The following is a 22,851-nucleotide window of genomic DNA, read 5'->3' as shown; positions in this document are numbered from 1 at the left end:
CACTGTCCCCCAAGAGTCCCACCTGACTACGAGCTTGTGGAAGCTGTTATCTATCCCTCTTCTAGTGCAACAGCATTCAGGTGGAGGTCAGAGAACAATGTGCAGGAGTTGGTTATTTTCTTCCACTGTATGGCTCCTGGGAATCAAACCCAAGCGGTCAGGCTTGACAGTAGACTCCTTTACCACCTGAACCTTCTCACTGGCCCCTCTACCTGAGTTTTTGGAAGGTTTCACTGAACTTGAAGATCACTAACTGGTTATCACTAACATGATAAGCAGGTATTTAAATAGAGAAGTTAAGGAGGGACCTTTTGCTAGGAGTTAGAGGGTGATTGACAGGACTGAGTTGACATCCTGGACCTACTCTTCTATATCAGAGGCCCGCAGATCAATTATGGACCTCTTTGAAAAGTCTCCGGCTGTTCTACTAAGAATCAGATGAAGTTATGGAAACTATTGCCCAGGATGCTGTGGAAGAAAAGGTCAAAATGGTCAAAAATGACGGTTCTCAACATGAAGAAATATAGTTTCCTCCCCGAGTTTCTCAAGCGGCATTCAGAGGGTCTTAACACACTGCACTGTTTGTCTTGACAGAGCTATGGAGAGTGGAGGGCCCTCCGGTTTAGCACAGGGCTGGCTGGTTTGCATGCAGATCTTGGCTTTGCAAATGGCAGCAAACATCATTGATAAGGCCCTCATACTACGCCACACCTGGCGCACAAACTGCCTGAGGCTCTATATCCAGATATGCTTATAAAATGAAAGGCCTTTTGACAGAAGTAAAACAAAGAATTCATTCTGCTTTTGTATTTCTGAATTTTCCATGCTGATGGAAGAAGGAAACAAGCCACAAAGAGAATCCCAAATGGCTGTTTCCTGCTGCAGACCTTGGCGAGCACTCAGATACGCCCCAAGGGGAAGAAATCCTTAGCAAATAGTGCTTCCGTTTAGTGAGACAGAAAACCAGAGTCCTTTGATCCTGGGGCCAGCAGGGACTTCATGGGAGGGAACAGGAGAGCAGCAACTACCCAGTACCTTCTGGCCCACAGCTGGCACTCAGGTCAGATTAGAGGAACCATGAGTGGGAACCAGGGAAGGCGTCGCTGTGAGGATCAAAGAGGAAGGAGTCAAGTATGGGAAGCTACAAAATGTATTCTAGTGCTCCAAACCCAGCATGAGGACCATTACAGCAGACGACAGAGATCAGTGTCTCACATCACATATATATCCTAATGCAGGACTTTTGTCGGTTTTTGGAACAGGGTTTCTCTATGTAGCCCGGACAGGACTACCACTCATGACTGAAACCAAACTGGCCTTAAACTCACAGAAGCCTGCCTGCCTCTGTGATTGGAAGCTTGTGCCCCCACACCTGGCTCTAATGTAGTTTTTAGAGAAATAATTATGGGTGCATCTGTTAATCAAAGCTGCTCATGTTTCCTGCACAGCAGTTCTGTGTCCTGACAAGTCCTTATGAACCTCGTGTGCTGGCCCACATCAACAGAAACAGCCTCATCATGATTGGGGCTTCAGCTCCAGTCACCACACACAGCAAGTGAGAGCAAGAACATACACAACACTGGAAAGACCCTAGTTAAAGACTTGTCAGGCTGGGGTCTCAGCCAAGGCTACACAGTAAGACCCTGTCTCAAATAAGAAAGAAATAAGACCAGGGTCCACAATGATCTAGATCAAATGCAATTCCAATAAAAATGATAAGACATATCATTGATAAAGTTTATGGAAATACAAAAGAACTGTGATATTTAAAACAAGATTCCCTATAAAGTACAGTAGTCGACAGTTAACTGTACTCATGATTAGTGTCTATGTCTCCTTTGATCTAGGGAATTGAACAGAGATAACAAAAAGGCTAGCACGAACATGGCTAGCTGGTTCACAGATATGCAGAGCAGGCCCTGAAAGGGGGGGATGTTTTCCATAAAGAATGTTGAGAAGAACTGGAATGCAGAAAATAAAACAATCCTAAATATCCTTGTTTTCTTTTTTCTTTTCTCTTCCTTTTCTTTTCTTTTCTTTTTTTGTTTGAGAATAGCCTTGGCTGTCCTGGAACTCAGAGGGTATGTACATTACATCTGGCCCCATCCCAGAACTAAAACATTTTATTTTAAAAATTAATCTAAAATGGATCATGATTCTTTTGTTTTGTTTTGTTTTGTTGTTTGTTTGTTTGTTTGTTTGTTGGAGACAGGGTTTCTACTGTGTAGCCCTGGCTGTCCTGGAACTCACTTTGTAGACCACGCTGGCCTCGAACTCAGAAATCTGCCTGCCTCTGTGGATCATGATCCTAAATATAAAATAGGAATGATTTTAGGAAGAAATTTAAAAATCTTCAGTACTTGGGGTTAGTTTAGCATTATCTATAAAAGAAAAATTAGTAACCTGGATTTTATCAAAATTAAATGCTTTTACTATGTAATACAGTGTTAACGGGATAAAATAGTAGACATATACCTATAATCCCAACATTTGGGGGACAGAGGCAGGGATGTCAGGAGTCCATGGTTATCCTTGGTTCTACAACCAGTCCAAGGATAGTTGAGGCTACACGAAACTCTCTCTAATACATATCACAGGGGGAAAAAAAATCAACAAACAACCAAAACAAAACAAAACCCCAAGAGGCTGGGTTGGGGGATGGCTCAGTAGTTAAAAGCCCTGAGGACCCAGTTCAGTTCATAGCACCCATATGGTGGCTCACAACCATCCATAACTCCAGTTTCAGGGGACCTGAAGCTCTCTCTTCTGACCTCGGTGGGTACCAGGCATGCACATAGTTGCATATACAGACATGCAGGCAAAAATAATTACATGGAAGATAAATCTTTTTTAAAAAAATTTTTTTAAAGTTGGGCATGGTGGTGCATACTTTCAAACCCAGCCTTAAATCCCACAAGCAGATCTCTGTGAGTTCAAAATCAGCCTATTCTACAGAGCAAGTCACAATACAGTCACTTGGGGCTACATAGAGACTCTGTCTCTAAGGAAAGAAAAATACCTCAAGACAACCAAACAGATATACAGCAGACCTGTGGTCACAGCAATATAGTCTCTGGGCTTGACTGGATTCCTTTTCCAGTTAAAGAATGAAAAGGAGCTGGCAGAGTGGATAATTACCATGCCGTTTATATATGGGAATTTGGCTAATGGCCAGTCTCATTTCAAATTGATGGGGAGGAGGAAAGTAAATCCTTGTGAGTTTGAGGCCAGCCTGGTCTACAGAGTTAGTTCCAGGACAGCCAGGACATACACATAGTAAGACCCTTCCCCTGCAAAACCAAACCAAACCAGGATTCTCTAAAAATCAGTAGGAAAAGACAAATTAATAGGAAAAAAATGGTCTTAAGAATATATACAAGGGACCAAAGAGATGGCTTAGTTGGCAAAGGCACATGCTACCAACCCCTATGACCTGAGGAGTTCAACCCTAGGATCACGTGGTGAATGGAGAAAACTAACTCCTGAATGTTGTCTCTGACATGTCTCCACATGTGCATCATAGCACAGACTCGTGTGCTCACATACACCTTAAATATATAAATATATAAAATTTTATACACACACACATATAAAATGCATATTTGGGAATAATAGTTCAAGGTTAATGGTAATCTGGAAGGAAAATGAGAAATACTACTTCACACCATTTACAGATGCTAAACTTTCAAAGTCTGCAGATGAGGTTTTGGGAGTTTTTTTTTCCAAAGAAAGAAAAGAATTGGACTTGTGTAACACTAGTTGTTTATTCAGCAACAGGAGCAGCGGCTGCGAGAGAACTGGGTCTTGGCTACTCAGTCCAAGCTGTCCAGGAGGCAGCAACAGCAGAGCGCAGCCCAGCACGCGGCCAGGACTGCCTGACACCCGGCATCCGTGTTCGTCTTCCTTTCCCGTTCCAAAATGTACACTGGGAAGGGGCAGGCGGGGGAGAGAGAGACCAGTTAAGAAGGCGCTCGGAGCAGTGGTGGTCTGGCAACACTTACCACACTGTAAGACTTACACACACAAGACCAGGGCAGGGCAGGGGCCACTCCAGTGCTTGGCACACATCACAAGTTGTCAGGCCACTGTTTCCAGGCACCTCACCTTCATAAGTTAGGAAACCCCACCCAGCAACCTCATTTGATATTGTCCAATTTACAACAAAAATTCAGTGAGTGAGCCAACTTACAGCCCTTGTCCTAAGCCTGGTGTGGGTGGCACTGGAGAAGCTGTGCCCACTCTCATTTAATCCTCACAACCATGTTTACTACCAGCCACATGGTGACATTTTCATACACCTTTATAGTGTGTGTACGAGGTGTGGGGAGACAGCACTTGCAAGGAAGGAAATCTGTAGGGATGCGCTATAACTACTTAGAATGAGGGGGGAAAATGAGTATACAGAATGTATTTTGGAGTCCAGTCAGCTAAAGTAAGGCAGAGCATACACCAGAGAGTGGCAGAGAATACTAGCTATTAAAGAGAGCTAGGTATGCCTTTATGGGGGCCAACAGAGTAAGCAGGAGGGGATATATATCTTTATGTCTTTACATTATATGAAGAGTGTTATCCATGTTTCTGAGATAATGAGAAACTTAAATGCCAGAGTGTGGGGGAAGAGTAGAGGTTTTTACTTCCCATTTTCCACTTTTCTTAAATCTATGTGATTGAAGCTGCACTCAAAGGTGCTTCTCTACCTAAAAAGGAAAGGAGAGAGGGAGGCAGGGAGAGAGTCAGCTCCAGCAGGAAGGTGCCCATCTGACTGTGGCTGCCTTGAACCCCTCGCATCCTCTCACTGACAGGCACTCACTGCCTCTGTGGCCCTGGCCTGGCCTGCTTCCCAAGTCACTACCATAAACTACAAGTCCCACTCGGCCCAGCTCCAGCCCACGCTTCCAGGCTCACCTCGAAGCCACACCCGGCAGCCTCTGACCCCTGCTCCCAGCTACTCAGTAAGCCTAGTTCTAGTCAGACTCCTCAGAGCTTGCTGCCCATGGGCCCTGAGAGAATGCAAGGACTCAGGCCAGGCAGCAGGAGCCAGGCCAAATTACTGACCCTCCCTCTAAGAAGCTTGTGCCAGTGCCAGTGCTAGAGCCCCCCCGTGAGTACAAACACAACCTCCCCTGTTGGTCTGAAGTCTGAGCTCCAAGATCTGCTTGCTGTCTAGATGAGTGCATTCTCGTGATACCAGCTTTTAGTGTGTAAACATTGCTCCCCGATTTAAAGCTGACTAATAAAAGGCTAGAGCCTGTGATTAAGCAGGAAGAGAGGAGGGCAGGACCTGAGGATCGAGTGAGGAGAGGCTCAGGAGAGATCAGGGAGAGGAGGGGCAAAGGAGAAGAAAGAGGAGGAGGAAGGAGAGGGCATTCTTATGAGACTGGAGGGTCATGAGCATGTGACCAGGAGAAATCATCCTGAGGGCAGGCTGATGGAACAGAGGCAGCCCAGCAAGTACCAAGGGGCACACAGTTTGGATACAGGTTAGAACAGCATAGAACCTGACTGGTCTAGGCTTAGAGCTTGTAAGTAAAATACCAGGTTTCTGTGTCTGTTCTATGGGCTAGCTAGAGTAAGTGATTCCTTTAAACTCCCCTAGATGCCGTTTCTGTTGAACGCTGCTCCCTCCCCAAAGCAGCACTCATTGTTATTACCACACAGCCCCAGCCTCACCCTCTGGGTTTTTCTAGGGAGCTGAAAGCTCAGCTGATCTGGGCCATGGATGGGGAAGGCATAGGAAGCAGTGAACATTTGGGAGGATTCCAGGTCCTGGCCTCCCTTTTCCTGCTCGCTACAATATAACGAACACTATGTTCTTCTCCCATCCTAAGCAGAGTCCCTGCATCTCAACTCCAGTTACAGCTGCTCTCCACTGCTGCTGGCCTGGGTCTTCAGGGGTACACTATCAGGACAGAGCCTACTCACTTTCCATCAACCAATGCTGAGGATATGCATATCTGCTGCAAGTATTTTCTTTTGACATTTCTTCTAGGTGGCCCTCCAACATCTGGAACACTAGGATACAGGACTGAAGCCTCCAAGTCAGCACAGCTGCCTGCATCCCCGACTCAGCCATCACTGGGCCCAGGCACAGGAGGTGCTGTGCATTACAGGTAGCCAGCATATTGTGGTCCGATTTTATGGAGGAAAAAACTGCTTCAGATAGTCAGCGTTTCCTCCTGTCTCCCAGCTAATCTACAGCACCTTCTCAGGGGCCCACACTTAACCCACCAGCCAATCACTCATGCATTTGCTCAACAACGCCTAGGTTCCCTGTCACAGCACTTTTTCCTCTGCTGCCTGACCTATTCAGACTCCATGGATCCCACGGGTGTGGAGGGCCTCAAATACCTCCAAGCCAAATGCCCTTCCTTGAACTTGTAAGACTTTTATTTGACCTCTGTCCCCAAGGCAGGTTGCTTAGCAGCTTGACAAGAGTGTATAGCACTTAGAGAGTTTGCAGCAATCACAGAAAGCATTATAAATGACCCCTCTTCATGAGAGTAAAGGAACCTAACTCTGGGCCCAAGTACCCAGTAAAAAGCAAGTACTAGGCTGTATGAATTTCATGTATAAAACTGTTTCCGGCACTAAGGACTGTATTTGGTAGTTTGAAACTCTGTAGAACTCTGGTCTCTGAAAGCTGGATGATGGCACTGCTCTGAGGCAGCCAATGTTTATATCAGAGATTAAAGGCATAGTCTGCCAAGCCAGCATCCAGCATGGCACACAGCTACGCCTGGCAGTGTGTGCACTGCCATACCCTCGAGTGGCTCACACTAGCCCTCTGAGTGTAGAGGACATAGAAGTATCTGAAACAGTATGTCCTGTGTCTCACCCTGCAATATGCAAAAAGGCAGCCCCCTAACTGTGTTCTCGAGATGCCTCTGTCTCTATCTCTCCATTCTTCTCCTTACCTCAGGAACCTGAGGTGCAGCAGGAAGTAGTAAGCAGGGTAGGGGTGAAGGTTCTGCCAGGACTCTGCTGATGGGCATTCAGATAAAGCAGAAGGGACCCTCGCTATCTGACAACTATGTATTTATGGATGTGACATTCTACTATTGAGTTTGGCCCACAGTCCTTGGCTCCTAACTCCTGCCCAGAGACAAACCATAGAACCAGGATTCCTCTCTTCCCTAAATCAGGTTCACAAAATCCTAACCCTTCCCCACCTCTCTGTGCTGGAACTGGCTATTAAGAATGAACTCCCTTACAGGCTGAGCATGGTGGCGCATGCCTTTAATTCCAGCACTTGTGAGTTCAGTGCCAACCTGGTCTACAAAGTGAGTTCCAAGACAATCAAAGATATATAGTGAGGCCCTGTCTCAATAAACAATCAAACAAAAACCAAAATAAAACAAAGGTGAATTCTCTGGCTTACCCTGAATTGGGTCTTAAGTTCTTCCTTGTTCCCTAAGGGTCCTGCCCAACAGCCCTGGAGGGAGGAGTGCTGTACTGACAAGCCACGCTGGCTTCCCCTGCTCTATGTGTGTCCTAGCTGACCCTTCAGTCCAAGGGTTCTCAACCTGTGGGCTGTGACTCCTTCAGGGTCAAATGACCCCTTCACAAGGGTCAACTAAGACCATGGAAAAACACAATATATTTACAATTCATAACTAGCAAAATTACAGTTATGAAGTAGCAGTGAAAATAATGCTATGGTTGGCAGTCAGCACAAAATGAAGAACTCTATTAAAGGCCACAGCATTAGGTCACTACTGTAGTCCAATCATGGGTCCCTATGCAGTATCTCCATAAAACATTCCAAAGGGCAGAGTTTGGGCCTTCTAGTCAGCCCTAAACTGCGTTCCTGGAAATGTCAAGACCTGGAGAGGGCAAAAATACAACTTTCTGCACTCTTACGTTCTATATCACTTTATCTATGTCTTTTGTACTGGCTTTTACAATAAACCAGCAAACATAAATTCCCTGAGCCACTCAAGCAAACAAATAACCTGGAGGAGGGAGTCATGGGAACTCGGTAAGCAGCAAGTTGACTGGCAAAGCAATAGAGACTGAGACTGGCATCTAGATGGAATAGTACATGGAGAGACCGAGCCTTCAACCTACAGGACGCCTTTCTGGGTGGACAACTTGAGGAGTGGCTCAGACAATGCCCAGGCTGGCGCCTGGTGCTGTAGAAAGAGATGTCTGCTTCTTTGATGGGGAGACTCCCCAAGCTGTTGTTTGAGGTCACAGAAGTCTTCCGTATTGATGAGTAATAGGGGATAAGGGAAGATACAAAAAGGGCCACTTTGGTTTTCCCGGGCATCCTAAAGGGATGCTGTGTTGCTTTTGCCAACCTGACACAAGCTGAATCATCTGGGAAGAGGGGGCCTCAGTTGAGGAATGTAAGCAAGTCTGTGGGACGTTTTCTTGATTGATGGTTGCTGTGAGAGGGCCCAGACCACTGTGGGTGGTGCTATTCCTGGCCAGGTGGTCCTGGAATGTATAAGAAGTCCGGCTGAGCAAGAACTAGATAGAGCCTGAGGTAACAGGAGCAGCATCCCTCTAGGGTCTTGCCTAGCTCCCCTCAGTGACAGACTGTGATCCGGACATAAAGACAAATAAGCCCTTTCTTCTCCCGAGGCTACATTGGTCGTGATCTTTATTGCGCCAGTAGAAAGCACACAAGGACAGTTGTCCTCAATCCAGGTCATAAACCTCAAGACTTCGTGGCTCAGTTTTGTTGGAGGCACTACGTTCAGGATTTTAGAATAGTAATTTAATAAAACATATTAAACTGAATTTAGATATGCAATCTACTTCCTAGCCAAGTAACCCTGGGTAGTTAATAACCTCTCTTAGCCTCAGTTTCCTCTGTCATAAAAGAGGGGTAATATTGGCGATCTGCAGCCCAGAAAGTTGTTGTGCTGGCACATTGTGACTCACTCAGTAAACAAACTGAACCAGTACTGTTATTCACATGACTGTGAGTTTTCAGGCAGGGCCCCTCCGGATCAAATGAGGAATGGTCTTGCTGTGTAGCCCAGGCTAGCCTCAAACTCTCAATCCTCTTGCCTCAGACTCCCAAATGCTGAGATGACAGCCATGTGCCACCATGCCAGACAAAAGTATGCTTCTTACAGGCAGATCTAGATAAAAAGACTAAGAGGGGCTCCCCTGCACTCTGGGGCAAAGCTTCTGAAATAAACAAGAGGTCAGGAGGCAAAGCCCCATGCTGTTCTAGAAGCAAGGGGCCCCACATAAGTAGCAAAGAACAGTTCGTGTGTGGGGGAAGAACTGCCACTCTGCGGGAAGAGACAATGGACCAGGGCTGCTGGACTGTGGGAGGAGAATGGAAGAACCTTGGGTTGCAGGTAGCCTTGAAATCAAGCTCTTGCCTAGGTATCTTCCCTTGTACCAGTGCACACACATCCCCACACAGTTCTTGTCCTTTTTTCCTTTGGAGTCTAGGTCACACTTTTAGGAAGTCCAATGCTTAGAAGCCCAGCAAGGTCCAGGTAGAGTACTTCCAAGGCAGTAGAGGGGATCTTTACATACTGAACCTGAAACAGAGGAAGCACTGGTAGGGAGGCATCGGGACTATAGCCCGGGGACATAGGCATAGGTACAGTCAGACAGGCCCATGCCCAATAGAAATACGCCTCACCCCCTGAAGGCCTGGATCTCCTGGGCACTGGAGCAGGAAGTCTGCTCCTCCCCTGGTTTCATCTGCACCTGCCTAGACCACCTGCTAGGTCTCCCCTCCCATAGATCCAGAGTGGGCAGGAGCACCTGTGAGCAAGCACACCCATCCACCTCCAGGAACTGGTCTGGCTGCTTATCTGTTGAACAACCCTTCTTTTTCCTTTCCTTGTCAAAGGCATATCTTGTCAGGCCCAGGGAAGTCAGCTCCCAAATCACCTGCCTGGCTCATTAGCTGGCTCCTCCCAAGGTGATGTCAGAGACTCAGTTCAAGGTTGGGTCACCTTGTGAAAATATCATCCTTACCCTCTGATCCTGAGAGTTATCTGCTTGTCCTCTATAGCATTCCAAACAAACTCAAGACAACAGCAGAGCACAAAATCCAGGCCACAGTCCTGACAGGTCCCTTGTCTAGCTCAACCCTGCCTGATGCCCCTTCCCTCCCTAGTTCAGCCCTGCTCCTAACTTGGACTGTCCTTGTTCTTCTCAGAATTGATAATGGTGCTTTGAAGTGAATGCCCAAAGATGAAAATGTCTTGTCAACAAAATATCACTTGATTATCTTCCTTTCTCTACAGCCATGTGCCTGAGAAAAGTCAGGGCGTTCTCTGCTTTGCCCCACCCAAGTCTTGACAGCTCCTTGGAGGACCTTCTGCACCTTCTCCAGACCATCAAGGCTCTTTCAGGCAAGCATACTCTCGCTTGCAAGCATGCAAAACCAGCCTTATCAGCTGAGCTCTGAGGCAGAGAGACAAGTCAGTATTAGATGAGAAAGGACTGACTCCAGGCCAGCCCAAGCTGCTCAACACATCAGTGAGAGCAGAGTGAGCTGGACTCAGAACGCTATAGCTGGTGATGCTCTCCTTCCTCTGAGTTCCTTGTTTACACACTGGCCCCATGAGGCCTGAGATTCAGGGAAGGGTGCCAGGAACATGGGCCAGCAGGACCTTTGCACCATTCACATGGGCTGCATGGCCCACAGTCTCAGTCCTTACCGTGTCTGTGGCTATGCAGAAGAAATCTGAGTGGTTCATTTGTGGGTCTAGAAATTTTCTAATTAACAAAGAAAACACCAATGGCCATTAAGACCTCAACTTCACACAACTTCATCTCCACTTCCAGCAGTAATGCCAGCCAGGCAAATACAGAGATACCCAGGCCCAGGAAGCTTTTCTGTTCTATACATTACAGCTGCAGCTGTATAAAGCCTACTCTCAAACAGGTGTGTCATTAGCCGGTGCAACCAGTTGGGTGGCAATTCCTGATGGCCAGGAACTTCACAAGTGGACCATTTTCCTAGGGAATATCTACATGTAATTCCACTTATGTTCTACAAGAAGCAGATGAAACAAAAGCAGATTATCAAAGCCAACAGACAGACACTGACGTGCCTACACAAGGCTGCTGAGAGTCCTCAGGCTTCAGCTGCTCCTGGGTTCAAGTCTCAAAATGGAGCCATTTCTAGGGACAAGCCCCCTACCCCCCCAAAAAAACCCAGCAGGGTTCTACTTAGCCCAAGGCAAGCCCTGCAGTTACAAGGAACTCACCGACTCATGAGCTCGTAGTGTAAAGTGATATGTAAAACTGCAGCTGTGGCCTGTTATGAAAGCCGATCAAATATCAACATGTAGTGTGGTGCTGAGATGCCCTCTCAGGGTACACTGCAGTCTAAACTTAGAAGGGAGTAAAGCCAACTTTGGTGGTCTGAAAGTCAAGCCCTCAGTGGAGAAAGGTAATTCATCAGCAACTAATCTTTAAAGACATCTTGCTTTAATACTCTCACCCAAAAAACTGACTGCAAGGACCTGAACAAATATTGTATACCAGTGATCATTATTCACACTATCTATGATCACTATTCACACACATTGTAAAAATCATTTACAATGGCTGAAAGGTGATTACAACTCAATATCTACCAATGAATGAATAAACTAAATGTGGACTATATATTCAATGGAATATTACCCAGCTTCAAAAAGGAAGAAAAAACGAAGACCAAAGTGTGGACACTTTGCCCCTTCTTAGAAATGGGAACAAAACACCCATGGAAGGAGTTACAGTGACAAAATTTGGAACTGTGACGAAAGGATGGACCATCTAGTGATTGCCATATGCAGGGATCCATCCCATAATCAGCTTCTAAACGCTGACACCATTGCATACACTAGCAAGATTTTGCTGAAAGGACCCAGATATAGCTGTCTCTTGTGAGACTATACCGGGGCCTAGCAAACACAGAAGTGGATGATCACAGTCAGCTATTGGATGGATCACACGGCCCCCAATGGAGAAGCTAGAGAAATTACCCAAGGAGCTAAAGGGAACTGCAACCCCATAGGAGGAACAACAATATGAACTAACCAGTACCCCGGAGCTCTTGTCTCTAGCTGCATATGTATCAAAAGATGGCCTAGTCGGCCATCACTGCAAAGAGAGGCCCATTGGACTTGCNAACTTTATATGCCCCAGTACAGGGGAACCCCAGGGCCAAAAAGGGGGAGTGGGTGGGTAGGGGATTGGGAGGGTGGGTATGGGGGACTTTTGGGATAGCATTGAAAATGTAAACGAGGAAAATACCTAATAAAAAAAATAAATTATAAAAAGAAAAAAAAAGGAAGAAAAAAGTGGATAAACGCTGAAGACATAGTACATGAAGTCAGCCAGTCACAGGAGGACAGATACTATGATTATTATAATCCCATTTATCTGAAATACAGACTAGTCAAATCCACAGGCAGAAAGAGGAATGGGGTTGTCAGGGCAGGACAAAGCGGGGCATGGGGATTTCTTATTCAAGAGGTGCCAAATTTCAGTTTGGGAAGAAAAGACAATGACCGAAAAACAATGTGAATGCAGCTAACACCAAAGAGCATGTCCTTAGACATGGTCAAAAGAGCAGATTTTATGTTATGAATATTTAACTACATACGTCCTTTCAAGGATACTGAGTGATATCAAAATCTTCTTCAGGCTCCTACTGATTCATGAGGCTTCCATGGCTCTTCAACATTCAGGACACCAGAGCTTAGTTCACAGCAGTAAAATTCTTTAAGCTGGCAGCACAGGGACATTCTGTTCCAGCAGTAGCTGCAATTCTCCTTAGCCTGGACTCCAGTCAGCCAGAGGCATGTCACGGTTACCAAAACCCAAGTCTGCTCTGCCTTGGTGCCTGCCTGCTCTCCTGGCCTGTAGACTCTCCCAGACTGCTCCCTCCGAGTGCCTCTCACACCCAGGGCTCCAGGAGAAACCAGCGTTGGTTCCTCCTCAGTCTCCATGCTCACCTCCATGCTCACTTCTCTTTTCCTGACACAGCCAACCCTGGAGTAGAGTCCAGAAAAAAAGAGACTAACACAGGGAGCTTGCAGAACACTTGGAGGGAAGGAATGAAAAAGCTGCACACAGGCGTAGGCTAGGATAGGGAGAACCAACAGGTAACACAAGCGACACTCTATCAGGACAGGGTCCTCCGCAGTGGGCTGTGGGAGGACGGAGGTCAGTCTGTCTCACTGTTGCCCTGGTGACGAACTGGAGATGCAGCTCAGTAGTAGTAGAATCTGCCCAGCCTCTAATGTAAGTGGCCCTGAAAACAAAACTTTTACAATGATTTTAGAGAGCTAATCAGAAATCAGGGAAACCATTGGTTTGGGGGGCTTTAGTACTAGAACTATAGGAAAAGGGGAAACTGAAAAGGTACTGTGAGGAGAGCCAGCTCTTTGGAACCTGTCCAAATGGGCCGAACCACCAAGGAGGAAGCCGCTGTCTTACCTGCTCATGTCCAGGCACAGAAAGGTACAGGCTGCTGTTATCAGCAATGTCAGCCTGACTCATATGCAGTGCCAGCCCCATGAGCCTCATTCAAACAGTTATCTGCCACACTCTCCAGGAGAGCAAACACCGCCATCTCATTTCTACTGAATGCAAAGCATGCTTATCTTAGGTATACAGACCACAACTGGCTTCTACCGGGAACAGATTTCTAGGTTACTAATTAACAGCTCCCACACATGTATTTATGCAAAACACCCCAGGCTGTTTTCTTCCTTGACCAACAGACATAATTATATGACAGTAAAAATAGCTGTTTTCTCCTGAGTGCAGTTAGAGCCCTGAACCCAGTGAATTCTAAGGTCAAGAATGAGACAGGATGACATTGTCACTGAATGTGGTGACATGGCACAGCCCTCACTGGGAAGAACTGACTGGTCCATGTCTTCTCTCTGGGTACTAAGCACACCGCCTAGAGCTAGAGGATGAGGTTGTCTTTGCACATCTGGAAAGAGCAGTGTGAGGTGCTCTGTTGGTCATAAATGCTGTTTTTCTAACTATGACAAGCCAACATCACCTGAAGGTCAATGACAAAGGGTCCTGAAAGCCAGTCTCTTACTCACATAGACACACTTCTTTGTTAAAAGATAGGCCAGAGGTTTCCTAGTGGAGAAAGGGAGACAGGGGGTGCCAGACTTTGTGACTGGAACTCTGCTAGCCTGGGAGACAGAGCCAGCAATTAGAGAAATACCTTTCTCCCATGAGCAACACTATCAGTCTGGCCAGCTTGTCACTAAGGCATTCAAAAGATCCACTACCATCACATTCCCACTCAAACAGGCAATAAAACCCTGAAATAAACTCTTTTCAATAAAACTCTGAAATGGTTTGGCCTTGGAGGTAAAGCATGCATACTTGGAGCCTCTGCTCTGCCAGGAAGGCTAGGACACATTTGATTTTTCCCAAACCACTGAGTAGAGTTCGTGGGTTTATTTATAGTGCCACCATTTAGAGAAACTGGAGACAGAACAGAAGCACTCTCAGAGAACTCTGGAAGTCCACCATACCAGACTCTCACCCTAGGGAACACTCTTGGGACAGTCTGCAACATTCCACCATCTATTTACCTGTGTACAAGCAGACCAGTATCTCACCTGGCAACCAGCCCTGTCAAGGAACACAGTGCAGAGAAAGGAGAGACGGCGTAGGCAGGCACCCTGCCCCCACCATCAAGGTCATTCTTAAAGCAACAGTTTCTCCCAGCTTTAGTTTTCCCATCTGTAAGATGTAGCTGTTTCACTGAATACACATAGGCCAGTGTTCGGTACGCAACAAGAGTTCAGTGTACATTAGCAGCTAATGCTGCTCCCCAGACAGACACCTAAAGAAAGCAAGGTAGAGCCCCCTGGGGCTGAAATAACTGGAAGCACCATGGGCATTACATAAATCTGGTAGAGCCTATACATACTCCTATATAATAAACTAGGGCGTTTCTTAAGAACCAACAAGAGACAAGGGAATGGATAAAAGGTATCAATGCCTGTGACTGGGTGACAATCCAGAAGGGTCGGAAGTGTTGCCTTCCAATTTAATAAAACTCCTAACCACAGAGTCATCCTTCCTGCTTATGCCCACAGTACCTGAAGGCTAGCGCTAGCTGACACCAAGAACCCTGACCATTTCTGAACAGGGTAGTGAAAGGGGCAGTGACCTTCTTTAGGAATTCCTTTTGATCTTCAAGAAAAGATCTGGTGAGCTCCCAGCTCCTGGTTCTACCTGGATAAAACTGTTCAGGACTTCAATGCCATTTATCACTCTTTGCCCATAACCTGCCATAGGGAATTCAGTAGGCCTAGCACACAGAAGACACCAAATGAATAAATGAATAAGCAATTTGTTTTATGCTTACAACTGCCACTAGAATACCTACTCAAGCCTCACTTGAAAGCAAGCTGCGGGCTGGGCATGGTGGTGTACTCCTTTAATCCCAGCACTCGGGAGGCAGAGGCAGGCAGATTTCTGAGTTTGAGGCCAGCCTGGTCTACAAAGTGAGTTCCAGGACAGCCAGGGCTATACAGAGAAACCCTGTCTCAAAAAACCAACCAACCAACCAACCAACCAAANAAANAAANAAAAAAAAAAAAAAAAANAAAGAAAGAAAGCAAGCTGCAGGTACAGATTTAGCAAGCTGCTCTCTGAAGTACTATAAATATTAGTAAAAGCAACAAAATCAACCAGCCCCAAGTACTAAAAAAGAAGACAGTTAATCATAAAACTTTTTTTTTTTTTGAGACATGGTCTCATTAAATAATCCAAGCTAGGCTCAAACTCACAATCTCCCTGTGTTATCCTCTGGAGTGCTTGAGATGGCAGGCATCTGCCACACAGTCCCTGCCGTTCTCCTATCTCAGCTCAAAAGCTTTAAACAAGATCTGGGCAAACCCCAAACTTCTCAAAAGGGGCTGATGGCAATCCCTGGCATCAGAACCATCACTTTAGACTCAGGAGGATAAAGCAAGCAAACGGAGCTGAGAGCAGAGGTGCTGCTTAGCAGTTAGCCAGGGAGGGCAGGCCTTGAACCACAGAACACCTTTCCATGGGACTTTTTGGAACCTTTTCTTCAGTTCTATAGCCCAGAATATTCCTGCCCGCAGCCATGGGAAATTTACGGTTACTCCAAGGCTGACAGAGGGTCCTGGACAGGATTTTTTGGGAGACCTCAGTATAAACCAACACCAATTCCTGAATACTCACAGTTTCTGGGGCCCAGATGCAGCCAAGGTAGGCCTTGACAATTTAAAGTGTTAACAGAAACAAGAACAACAGAACACCCAGCACACTCTTATGCAGTACAGGATTAGTCTAAAATATATCCCCTGGATAAATACCATGTATTAGATGAATTTCAAGAACAACTGCATCATGGACTGATGAGATGGCTCAGCTGGCCAAGGTGTCTCCTGCCAAGCCTGATACCATGAGTTCAATTCCTAGGACTCCTATGGTGGAATGAAAGTGCTTTGCTGGTCACAGCTCTACCACTGACCCAACCTATGCTCTACCTTTGTCCTGACTCAGGAACTGTGTACCTTACAGTGTTATTTTAAAGGATTTATTTTTACTATTTTAACTATGTGTGTGTGTGTGCATGTATCTATATATGAGTGTGTGCATGTGAGTGCAGAGGCCCCTGGAGACTAGAGGCTCTTGATGTCCCTAGAGCTGGAGTTAGGGAGGTTGTGAGCACCAAGTATGGGTGCTGGGAATGGAGCTCAGTCCTTCAGAAGGGCAATACTTGCCTTTAACCACCAAGCCATTTCTCCAGAAAATTATTATTTTTTAAGTGGCCAGGTTTCTTGGTATAAGAACCTAGGTCTAACCAGAGGCAGAAGCTCTGACTGTTAGGAATGCCAACTAAGCCAGGCTTTAGAAGCACCCAGCTCTTATGTCATGGATGAGTCTGGATTTGGCCTTCACACAGCCACTGTCTGCCGGGCTGAGTTCTCACTCAGTAGTGCAGACGCCAGTCCTTGCAGTTTTCGTTGTCAGCAGCCTAATGATAATCATCCTGTGGCTAATCCCAAATTTTAGATCATCTCAACGCTGGAGAGCCACAACAACGGTGGAGTGCAGACTTTTGAAAAGGGATCATTTCCTGGGTAGCCACTTGTCCTGAAAGTGACTTCCATAAAAACCCACGGGAGACTTCAGCTGTAAAGAGGTTTTCCTCAGGTTTCCAGTATGGCTAACCACAGTGGCCGACGGGAGGATGGGGCTAGGTGGCTTTGGGCATTGTGCCACATGGGCAGCTGGTGTGACAGGAGCCACACTGCCCTGTGCAACCTCTGGAGCTCCTCAAAGTGTGGCTAATGCCTTACTACAACTCAGAAATAGCTCTATAGGGGGAGATCCCTGTCACCCTGGTGTCCCCATAACTAATGACTTGAAGCCCTGGTCTTACTCAGGAGGGTGAAGCTTGCAAAGAGACATTCCAACAGGGAGTGCTCAGCTAGTCTTTCTGAGACAGCTTAAACTTCCTCAGCTGCCTCTTGCATAGAGCAGTGTTTGCTCTTAACTCTTTCTCTTGCCCGCCAAACCAGTGTCGTCATTGTTTCTTACTGGCCCAATACAGAAAGCTCTGTGAAAAGTGAAGCGTGCATGATCATTCTGTTTCAAAATGAGGTAGAGTGATAGTCGAGCAGAAAATCCAGGCTGTACATGGATGAAGGGGGCCAAGAATTCAATGACAAACTTGTCTCAACGACCCAGCCTGCTTTCAGCCAGCAGGCACTGGGTATACCCACCAGCCAGCCAAGGGAAAGGAATATGCATAAAGCAGTTGTGTTTCCATACTCCATTACCTCTGAATGCTGGGCGAGCCAAGCCAGCCCTTCAAGAAAGAGACACAGTGAGATCCATCTGCCTCCGCCTCCCAAGTGCTGAGCTTAAAGGTGAGCACCAGCACACGCTTGGCTAAACTGTCTTAGCATAACCAACAGGTTCACAAGACTTAGCTCAGTTACTAAGGAGACGACCCTTAAAGTCTGGACCCTAGGTGCTGGACCTAGTTGGTGCTAAGTCCCTGAGAGACTCCTAAAGGTCCTTCTCACCTGACTTTGGGATGTTGTCCCCTGGGTGTCACCACAGGGAATTCATCTACAAGTCCTTTTACAACTGTGTGCTGTTGCTAATGCTGTATTTAAAGGCTATTGAAACCAGATAGATGTGGGTTCAAATCAGGCTCACCCAGCTACTGTTGCAACAGACCATAGGAAAGTCATTTCCTTTTCTCTCTCCCTGGGACTGCTGACAGGGTTAAGGAAGATAACGGTGACAAAGCAGGTAAGAAAGGCCTGATGAGACACAGCAACACTTGTGACCAGCCCTGAGTTACAAGATGCATGTAACTGGCCAAAAGAGTGCTGATTCCAAGGTTATAAATATTTCAACCTTTTAGAGTGCGTTTGTGTGGGGATGGGTGGACAACCTTGAGGGAGTTGGCTCTTTCCTTCACCACGTGGTCTGGGGCTCAAACTCAGGTCATCAGGCTTGGTGGTAAGTGCATTTTCTCATTAAGCCATCCCTCTCTCCCCATAATTTTTTTTTAAACTTGTGCATGGGAGACATGATACATAGAAGCAAGGCAGACTTTTCACCTGAGTGACCACAGCAAGACCTTATAGCATCTGTAAGTCCCTGGTCTCACATGGCTATTACCATGTATCCTGGAAGACTGTTAAGAAATCAGAAATTACTGGGGCAGTGGTAGTGCACACCTTTGATTCTAGCACTCAGGAGGCATAGGCAGGTAGATCTCTGAGTTCCAGGCCAGCCTCTCTACCAAGTGAGTTCTAGGACAGCCAGGACTACACAGAGAAACCCTGAGAAAGAAAGAAAAAAAGAAAAGAAAAGAAAAGAAAAGAAAAGAAAAGAAAAGAAAAGAAAAGAAAAGAAAAGAGAGGGGGAAGGAAGAAGGGGTAACAGAAAGGAGAAGGAGAAGTGGGAGAGAAAGAAAGGAAAGGAAAGGAAAGGAAAGGAAAGGAAAGGAAAGGAAAGGAAAGGAAAGGAAAGGAAAGGAAAGGAAAGGAAAGGAAAGGAAATCAGAAATTAACCCAGGACCTCTTAGCCCAGAGCCAGGGACTGCAGTAAGTGCTCAGTAAAGTGGCCACTACTAAGGAGCTCAGGATCCAGATGGCCACTGCTGGGTCTGAATCTCAGCTTTACTGACTTTGCTGCCCAGGGTTTTGTAGGCCCTTACACTTCTACTTATCTATATAGCAGCGATAACAAGAAGGCTTGCCTCAGAGAGCTGTCCTAAGGACTAAATGAGTTAGCATATAAAAGCACCCAACATACATAACTAGTTGGCAAATATTTGCTCTATTATTTAAATAGTATTTATTCTTTAACAAAAGAGCTACTGAATGTTTAGTATTAAAAAGAAAACCCACTGGCCTGAAAATGTTTGTTCTAAAGGCTTTAATAGAGGAATGGGTAGCATCCAGTTTTCTAACCCTACACTACACAAAAATGAAGCCTGTCCAGTCCACAAGTTCTACACAGTTCCAAATCCTGAGGCCGCCTTTCCCAACAAGCCAGCGCCTTCCCCAGCAGGCCAGTGGAACCTCCTGTGCAGTCCAGGAGCTGACAAAGCTGGTTAGGAAGGCCTGTTCCTTTTCTGGACGCAAAGGCAACAATCCACTTAAAGTGGGTTTTTTTTGTTTTTTTTTTGTTTTTTTTGTTTTTTTGGTTTTTGAGACAGGGTTTGTCTGTGTAGCCCTGGCCGTCCTGGAACTCACTTTGTAGACCAGGCTGGCCTCGAACTCAGAAATCCGCCTGCCTCTGCCTCTCAAATGCTGGGATCAAAGGCGTGTGCCACCATCGCCTGGCTTCACTTAAAGTTTTAATGATTTAGACTCTACAGCAGTGGTTCTCAAGGGAAGGTGCTGTGGACCCTTCAAGTCCATTTGATAAGAGCTAGAGACATAGCTAAAGAGCATCTGCTGCAGCTAACACAGAGGAGGCCTGCTGTGCACCCTGCAATGCTGCAGGAAAGCGCCCATAAAAGGTTTCTGGGAGAAGGGTCAATGATGCTGAGAAATCCTGCCCTACAGGGAAGTTGCTTGTAACAAATACACAATGGTGTCCACAGTATAACAGCACAGTGTCAGCCAGATACAAGGGATATGCGCATGCCAGTAACAGCTGCCCAGGAAACACCACGGAAATGAGTAGAGACGATGGATGATTACAAATGGAACTTTTTAAAGTCCCGAGACTATTAGTAGTATTTTCTGAGCCAGAGGTTCACTCAGCCAGTTCACATTCCTCAGACATTTGTGACTGCTGGTGTTCTAACAATGCTCCAGGCTGCCACCATACTGTAAACACTGTGCTTTGGTCCCAGACCAAAAGTGAACAGGGTAAGGGAGGGAAGGTACTCTTCTCTGCAAAATCAAGCTGGGTTATACAACTTGAAAAGGCTCTTCCAGTTTCACTCTGTGCTGTCCTACATCTCTCTAAAGTGTTCTCTCTGTGTCTCTGTCTCTGTCTCTGTCTCTCTCTCATATGTGTAATATGTATGTATGTTTGAGCTGTCCTCAAACAGTGTGCCTGCTTCTGCCTCTGCCTCAGTGCTGAGATGAAAGCCGTGAACCACCACACCCAGCTAACATTTCACAATCACTTTCAAATAGTTACTGTGGAACCCAGTGGTCAGTTAAATTGGACAAGATCTATCATGGTGCTTTTAGATTAAAGAAAAGAATTCTATAACTAAAGGCAATGCTATAAAATTCTGAATGAAGACAGCAGAGTGAAAGATAGAAATTTAACCCCAACTGGGAGGTGAGCACAGCCATGTTAAGAACCAAGCTACTGAGAAATGCCAAACCTTCCCCATCCCCAGCTCAGAATTGGCAAAGCCTTTCTCCAGTCCAAGTGTGAATATTTAGGAAAATTGAACAGTGAGCACAAAAGCTAGCAGTGGAGCTTCTTCCTCCCAGATGTTTGCCAGGACTAGCTAACTCCTCTCACTGTGCTGTATATAATAACGACGCTGAGGTTCCAGGCTGTGTGGTAGCTCCGTGCCACTCTATCGGAGTGTACACAGCCCATCTGACCCCAGCATTCTGTATGTATGACGACTGCCCTTTCTTCATTCCTTTGATGCCTCAGTCTGGATATGAACAAAAGAAGTCACAGAGACGACCTGCATCTGGCTAGTCAGAAAGAGGTAAAGACTGTCTCAAGCAAGACAGGAGATGGCATCGGTAAGAGATGAGTAGGAATGAGTGCCTGGTGAGACCAAGGAACAAAAACTGAGCCTGAAGCAGGGCAGACCAAGACAGGTCTCAGGCCTTCTGAATCCTGGCCATTATTTTAAGAAAAAGGAATCCATGCTATGAGTGAAGCTCCCACCTTAGAAGGGAGGGCAACAGAGCACAGCAGGGAGGAAAGCAAGGACTTCCTTCCACACTTCGGATCAGCGAGTTTCTCTGGTACAGAGGAAGTTTCTGAGTTGACCATGAGGGTGAACTAAAGTGAGTGCCCTTAAGAAGGATCACAAACCCTGGGAAGACCACACAAGCAACCTATCTTCTTCCAGATGAGAAGCCAGAGCAGTCTGTCCTGGTGGCCACCAAGAGCTTCATGTCTCCACTCTAGCAAGAATATGTGTCCAGACCTGCACGCTGGGTCAAGAACCACAAGCGTCTCATACCTGTGACATGCCCAGGTACCATCCTAAAGAGATGCTGTCCAGGCCTAGGTAAGACCCAGGGGAGCAGGGCACTGGTAGCTCATGCTGTTGATCCCAGTGCTCGGGAAGAAGAGTTGGAGGATATCTATGAGTTCAAGGCCAGCCTGGTCTACAGAGTGAGTTCTAGGGCAGTCGGGGCTACACAGTGAAACTCTTCCTCAAAAGATAAATGAAAACAAAGAAACAACAAAGGAGTTTTAGAACACTCAAATGAATGTCCCAGGATAGGAGTTAAGAGCTAGAAAGGCAGGGACTAGAGAGATGGTTCAGTATATGAGAGAATACACTGCTCTTCCAGAGGACCTAAGTTCAATTCCCAGCATATCAGGTGGCTTACAATGGCCCGTAACCCCAGCTCTAGGGGACCTGACATCTCTGACCTCTGTGGGCACTTGCATTCATGTGCACACGCCACCACCCCGTAGGCCATTAAGTAATTAAGATAACAAAAAAAATTTTTTTAAAAAAAGAAGAGACACTAGGGACTAGTTTGAGTACTATACAAAGGACCAAGGGGGGAAGAAGCAATTGGGAGGAGGAAGAGGAAGAGGAAGGAAGGTGATAGAAAGACTTTTTCAGACTTCTACCCAGCGTAGTAGGAATGACCAAGGGAAGAACTTTAAGGAGGCTAAAAAGGGTAAACTAAGGAAGGTATTTAGCACACCAGCCAAGTCTTGCTACTGAGGAACAGACCAGGATGAAGTCAAAGGCAGAGGAGGAAGCAGCACTGGGGGCATAAGGCACACCAAGGGCAGCCACAGTCAGATATGGAGTAGGAAGGCAGCAATGGAGTAAACAGATCAAATGAGCTGGTGCCTACCTTGGAGTGGGTGGAGGCAGCTGAGGCGGTAACTGCAGAGAGCAGGCTCTAAGCCAAATACCACTATCAGATGCCAGCTCTGCCCTCCGCTAGCACACATCTTGAACAAACCAGCTACTGTCTGCCGATTAAAAGATAAAGGATATGCATATGCAATGCTTTGCACTAGGACTGACTCTTGGGAAGGCCTGAGGGAGAACTCACAGACACCCTGAGGGGACACTGGCCAGTCACTCAATCAGCGCTCAGAACTCAGTGGTGACTATAGCATGAAGAAGCCCCTGCAGAGTATGATGGCACATGTCCTTAGGGCAGCCTAATATACACAGTGAGTCCCTATCTCAAACAACAACAACAG

At 46.4% G+C, this 22,851-nt stretch overlaps 1 protein-coding gene across 2 annotated transcripts in view; it reads right to left on the bottom strand.

Annotated features, from left to right (window-relative positions):
- The window catches only part of Cystm1 (cysteine rich transmembrane module containing 1), a 54,873-nt gene that overhangs the window by 5,820 nt on the left and 26,202 nt on the right, over positions 1–22,851 (bottom strand). The window contains exon 3 of one of the 2 annotated variants that reach the window (XM_021150787.2): positions 3,746–3,925. The exons of the other annotated variant lie outside the window; for it this stretch is intronic. Coding sequence (XP_021006446.1) covers positions 3,813–3,925 — 113 coding nt within the window. The 3' untranslated portion in view covers positions 3,746–3,812. Of the gene's footprint in view, positions 1–3,745; positions 3,926–22,851 lie in introns of those variants that run through there. 2 annotated transcript variants of the gene reach the window in all.

The sequence above is a fragment of the Mus caroli genome, chromosome 18, assembly GCF_900094665.2.
Source record: "Mus caroli chromosome 18, CAROLI_EIJ_v1.1, whole genome shotgun sequence".
NCBI lineage: Eukaryota > Metazoa > Chordata > Mammalia > Rodentia > Muridae > Mus > Mus caroli.
This window is presented reverse-complemented; position numbering and strand designations above follow the sequence as displayed.